The 6443-nt window shown below is 33.9% G+C and overlaps 1 protein-coding gene across 1 annotated transcript; it reads left to right on the forward strand.

Moving 5' to 3' along the window:
* On the forward strand, positions 1803-6206 carry LOC109845680 (oryzain gamma chain-like). Its single transcript, XM_020414949.1, has 8 exons — positions 1803-1996; positions 2985-3106; positions 3190-3305; positions 3403-3476; positions 4196-4460; positions 4561-4692; positions 5193-5325; positions 5960-6206. Exons 1-8 carry the CDS (start codon positions 1803-1805, stop codon positions 5998-6000), a joined length of 1077 nt encoding a protein of 358 aa, XP_020270538.1. The 3' UTR covers positions 6001-6206.

Genomic DNA, 6443 nt, shown 5'->3' on the forward strand with positions numbered 1-6443 from the left:
GTAAGAATCTCGCCGGCTCTTTTGGTCTGCATCGCGTTTACCACATTTGCCCTCCAAACTTTAGCACCCACTTCTCGTCCTTAGCTGATATTTTGGTAATTAAATTGAGGTCTTCGCATGACTAGATATTTGTTTTTAGCCTTTATATACCTATATTTTTTTAACTCAATGTTTCTCTTGAAAACTACCTATGTTGTCCGGTAATCATCGGGCTCTCGGAATCATTAGCGCTCCTAACAGTGACCGAAATGGAAATTACTTAGGCTCCATTTGGATACCATGGTGTTTTACTTGTTTTCATAGTGTTTTCGCCAAAAACAAAACACCATACGTTTGGAAACTATGATGTTTTTTGAGTTAAATCATTCTCAAACAAAAAATACAACACTTATTTCAAAGTGTTTTAAGTTTGGTGTTTTGATTTTGAGTTTGAGTATGTGTTAATATAATATCTAAAATAATATATTAAATATAATTAATATAGAGTTATTATCAACATACTTATTATATTGTACTATATATACTATACTATATTATAGTTAATTTAATATATTAGTAATACTTATTAAATAATATAAAAATATAATAAATAAAATATCTTATATAACAATATAATAACATATTAAATACCAATATTTAATATATTACTAATATATTATATAATAAATAAATAATAAAAATATAAATAAAACTAATATAAATTAATAAAAAAGTTATTTAATTATAAATAATAATAATATAATAATATACTATACAATAGTATAGTCACTATAATATTATTAACTTTTTTAATAAATAAATTGTAATAAATTAATAATAAAAAATATTATATAATTACTAACATATTTAATAATAACATAAGAAATAATAATATTCTTATAATAAACAATATTTTATAGTAAATATAATATAATATATAAAATATAATTATATATTATGTAATAAATAATACAATTTATTATAAAGTAAAATAATTTATTGCCCGAACAAATGTTAATGTAAAAATAATATATTCGTAATATAATAATATTTATATATCAAAATACTAATATATATAAAAGTACTATGTAAAAACTCTAACATATTAAAAACTATAATATGTTATATAATATTAAAAATATTTATTAATATATTTTAATTTATTAATAACATACTAGTATTAACATAATATTAACATTATTAATATATATATATTAATGAATAATATTATACTATTATATTATATTGATAAATAGTATAATATTATATTCAATAATAAATAATAATATTATAAAAATATTAAAATAATATATTAATAATAAAAAAATTAATATACCAAAATAATATTAAATATTATAATTTATTTGAAAATAATATGTAATGCTTTATAATTTAATACTAATTATAATATAATATAACTCATTAAAGTATAATATAATATTATAATACATTATACAATATTATATTGCATTACATTTAATACTTATAATACTATAATAATGTAAACTAAATATTATAATATTTTATTTATAATATATTTTATTATAATTAATATATAATATATTAATAATATGTTTAATACTAATGTTATAATGAGTCGAACTAGTGTTGACGAAAAATGCTTAACATGGTGTTTTAAAAATATTTTAAGAGAAAAACACAACACCATATTGTTTTTTTATGAAAACACAAGGAAAACAACATTGTATCCAAAAAAAACCTTAATCATTTGCATGCGTCATTAGCGCCGATTATCCTCTATAAAACCATCTCACACTCCGCTAACTCCGCAATCAAACAATCTTAATCCTACAAATCTCAACATGTCTCTCTTCGCGGCAGTGATTTTCTTACTAGCAGTAGCCTTTGCTTCCTCGGCTGCGGCCGCCGGGTCGCAGGTTGACAAGGAACTCACGATCCCACCCGCTGTGAATGGGGAAGGATCCCTTGAAAACTCCTTTCTTCGGGTCCTCGGCCGGACTCCAGACGCCCTTCACTTTGCTCGATTTGCTCGAAAGTATAAACTGAAAGAATGTTTTATATATTTTACTCAAGTTATAATTATATTCTTGTCCATACCAAATTGCTAAAATACAGAGTAGTTTCGAAGATAATCTGAGTTTTAGTGTTTTGATTTTAGGAGTGACCTAGGAAGCGGTTGGGTATTAAAATATACGGTAATTAATTTATCTTCCTGAAGTTCAAATATTAGCAGTTAGTCTCTCTCCATACATGAGAAACATCCAGTTTATATTTCTATAATTGGCATTTCAAGGGTGCTAAGACTAGTAAGTAAGTTAAGAGGGTTTAGCAATAAGTTGATCAGGAGGGTTTAGTGTAACTCAAAAGTGTAGACCGGCGAGGTTATGTACAACTTAATTAACCTAAAATAATGGGGATAAAACATTGCGTTATAGGCGAATAACTGTAGTTTTAATCCCTAACAAAAGTTAGATATCACAGATTATTTCTGAAAAACTTCCAATATATTCATTACAGATCTATGCCTATCTTCCGTTTTCAATTTACTTTTAGAGAATGTTTGGCATGCGAACGGGTTTTTTCCAACTCAAAGTGCCTTGCACCAGCATGCAAGTGAGACCCGTTTGGATGCAAAAATTAGAGGAGGAAAGCAGGGGAAAGCCTGCAAAAGTTCTGAAAAAAGTCAGAACTTTTGCAGGCTTTCTTGCAAAATCGCCCTAATTTAGGGCGATTTTGCAAGAAAGCCTGTAAAAGTTCTAATTTTTTCAGAACTTTTGCAGGCTTTCCCCTGCTTTTCCCCTCCAATTTTTGCAAACAAACGGGCCCTAATGTAATGTTTAGTTTCATGTAATTACTGATGGAATATGCATTTATTGCCGGCTAGCATACAAGTTTTTAACTTTCCCACATTTTCACATTTCACCTTTCAGGTTGTTAATAGACCTCTTAGCTCTTGAAATATTTGAATTAGAAAAACTTGTTAGGAATTATAACAAAAGATGATGCTCATCCATCTTGATCAGATACGAGAAGAAATACGAAACGGAGCAGGAGATCACACGAAGATTCAAAATATTTGGCGAGAATCTGGATCTAATCCGATCCACCAACAGGAAACAGCTTTCCTACAAGCTCGGAATCAACCGTAAGTTCTTTGATTGATTAATCTCAACCGTTAATCGTCATCCGGTTTCGGGTTTATAATAACTATTACGTAACTGGGTTCAGGGTATGCGGATCTAAGCTGGGAGGAGTTTCAGGCGACCCGTTTGGGCGCGGCCCAGAACTGCTCGGCCACATTGAAGGGCAACCATGAGATGACCAGCGCACCGCTACCAGAGACTGTATGGACTAACCTCGGCCGTCCGATGATTATTATTTTTATTTTGGATGGTTGTGATCAAATACTTATTCTGTGAAATGCCAATTTTGCCCTCGTAGAAAGACTGGAGAAAGGATGGCATAGTCAGCCCCGTCAAGGATCAAGGGGGTTGTGGGTCTTGCTGGACATTCAGGTGCTCTCGACCTTGACATTTCAACAATTTTTACTATAGGCTTATGTTGTGCGCGGCAGAACTCGAAACCACACGAACAAGAACGAGATAAATCACAACCAATAAGCCAAGCACAATACCACATTAAGACAAATGAATTTTACGTGGTTCGGCAAGTTGCCTACGTCCACGTGGCAATGAGAATGGAGTTTTTACTATTAGAAATCAAGAGAATACAAATAGGGTTATAAATCTCACCAAATAAACCCTAAAACAAATCTCTCTAGATCTCTCACAAATCTCCCACATAGGATGCAACAATCTCCTCTCAAAACTGCTCAAAAAACGTCCTTGCTTAACCCTAATTAATTAGAATTAAGATTATATATCAACTCAAAACGAAACGGGTCATAAAACCAAACTCAACTGCATACCCGACTCGCGGTCGACCGCGAAAACGACAGAAACTTTCCAGAGTCTCTGGACTTTTGGCGGTCCGCCACGCGAGGTCGACCGTGACTTGATACAGAACAGAACTCAGCCTCGTGCACGTTGGCGGGCGACCGCCGCGCCACACGCGGTCGACCGCACAACACCCAAACCTGTTCTTTCGTCATTTCTTACGGTCTTTGTCGCTGTGCTCGCCATTTCTTCAACTTACGCTCCAAAGTTACCTTTTTCTTTGCTTACACCTTGATGTCCTAAAGTTTCAATCTCATTTCACCCTGCAAAATTGGCAGCGCGACGGGCTCGCTGGAGGCGGCGTACTCACAAGCGACGGGAAAGAGCATCTCCCTCTCGGAGCAACAACTTGTGGATTGCGCCTCTGCGTTCAACAACTTCGGGTGTAACGGTGGTCTGCCTTCCCAAGCCTTTGAGTACATAAAGTACAATGGCGGCCTTGACACGGAGGAATCGTACCCTTACACTGCAGTTAATGGCAACTGCAGCTTTAAGCAGGGGAATGTTGGGGTCAAGCTTCTTGACTCGGTTAACATCACCTTGGTAAGCAATTAATACAGTGGGTCTATCTGCAGTTGGCAATGGGCAGACTGCAGAGAGTCCCTCCACAATTTTGAGTTTGACTTAATTTTGATTTCCGTAGGGTGCTGAGGATGAGCTGAAGCATGCGGTTGGAGTGGTTCGTCCGGTGAGCGTCGCATTTGAGGTTGTGCAGAGTTTCGCGTTGTACAAGGGAGGAGTCTACACTAGTGACACTTGTGGTAGCTCTTCAATGGTGAGTAATTTCTCGCCACAATACCGCTTTCAAAATTTTAGTTTTTTTTTTCATCTTTTTTCAATATATAGTGATAAAAGCACTGTGTGAATTTAATTACTTAATTTTTACCACAATTACTCTATGGTCACAGATTATGTACCATAAATCGTTATCAACATCGAGTGTTATGATGTAGCCTACTCCAATCACATTTGCTACGGAATAGAAGCGTTGTTGGACAGCATTTTTAATGTCAAAAGTCCCCATCAGCGTACAAGAACTTTAAAGTTGATTAATTATGATGAGGACTGGGATTATAACTTTATATTTTAAAAGGCAGTATGTTTTTTTTTGTTAATTTGCTTTCTAATTAAATGCTTGTCTCTATCACTATACTAATTAAATTCTAAAGTTATGCCAAGGGTCAAGAGTAATAATTTTATATTCTAAAAGAAAAATATTCTAGGATTACGTTTGTGGTGTTGATATACGCTCATTGTCATACATTGTTTCTGTAGGATGTGAACCATGCAGTCGTGGCAGTGGGTTATGGCGTAGAGAATGGGATGCCATATTGGCTCATCAAGAACTCATGGGGCGCGGACTGGGGTATGGATGGCTACTTTAGAATGAACTGGCAAAACCATGTTGGTAAAGCATCTCATAAAGCTCCCTACACGACAGATGTAGCCACTTTCCCTCTAAAATTTTAAAGTTGTGATGTGATTTGAGAGATATAAGGTGTCTTTGGCAAATCCTCAAAAACCACAACATGATTGATTCTAATTAATTGTTTTTATCCTAGCCATATGTTAGGAATGAACGAGAAGGGGAGACCAGAACAAAATTGGTTTTAGGGCCAAATTTCGCCCTAAAATATTTCTCAAACACAAAACTAACCTGGTCAAGATCATTAATCCTGACCTGATTTTAAGGGGAGGCCAAATGCACTCATGATTATATAACTTAACATGCCATACTGATACCTTGGATATTAATTCATTAATATTTTTTTAAATTTGCTTTAAACGCATGTCTTTTGAGATTTGAAGTTGGATTATAAGTCTGATATTGTCATAAAATCTTTTTTTCTGCACCAAACATTCGTAGACTCGTAGTTAAGGCAAAGGTTGAGGATTATAATTTTATAACTATCAAGTTAAGTTAACATGTACTATTAATGCACGCTCATGCCCTAAGTTTAGTATTTAATTACGCCTTGATAAATTTTCTTTTATGTTGAAGCAGTTAGATTAAAAGTTGATCCATTTTGTACTTTTTGCAGGCGTGGCCACTTGTGCATCATACCCAATTGTTGCCCCGTGACGGTGAAGCTATGGAAATGGTGCCTTTTGAAGTTAATTTTATGGTTTTCCTTAACGGGGATATTTTTCTGTACGTGGAGGCACCGAATTAAGAAGAAAATGTTAGATAAATAATGTTATTTGTGGTTTGGATGGATTAGAAACTAATCCATGTATTTTATGTCTACTGTAGTTGTGACTATATATATGTGAGCACCTCTACCTGTGTTTTATGGAACTTATCTTTAATGTGCCTGCAAGCAAGTTTTTTTCTGGGTTGTATTTGAGATTATTAACCAAAGTTTCAGAGGGGGCAAAAAGGCCATACAGTTAGTTTTTTTACCCCGCTTCCCCGCGCCCCCCCCCAAAAAAAAAGGGCCGCGGAGAAAAAGAAAAAAAAAAAAAAACTAAAGGAGAGGGTGTGATGTTTTAAAAAAACAAAAGGGTATTAAAATGTCGAAGAAA

Source organism: Asparagus officinalis, chromosome 6 (assembly GCF_001876935.1).
Source record: "Asparagus officinalis chromosome 6, Aspof.V1, whole genome shotgun sequence".
NCBI classification, from domain to species: Eukaryota; Viridiplantae; Streptophyta; class Magnoliopsida; order Asparagales; family Asparagaceae; genus Asparagus; species Asparagus officinalis.

What these genes read in the sequence shown, in the direction of transcription:
- LOC109845680 (XM_020414949.1), top strand. Translation starts at nt 1,803, where the DNA reads ATGTCTCTCTTCGCGGCAGTGATTTTCTTACTAGCAGTAGCCTTTGCT. An exon ending in ACTCGGTTAACATCACCTTG is followed by an intron (nt 4,461 to 4,560) that starts GTAAGCAATTAA and finishes TGATTTCCGTAG; the next exon opens with GGTGCTGAGGATGAGCTGAA. An exon ending in GAACTGGCAAAACCATGTTG is followed by an intron (nt 5,326 to 5,959) that starts GTAAAGCATCTC and finishes TACTTTTTGCAG; the next exon opens with GCGTGGCCACTTGTGCATCA.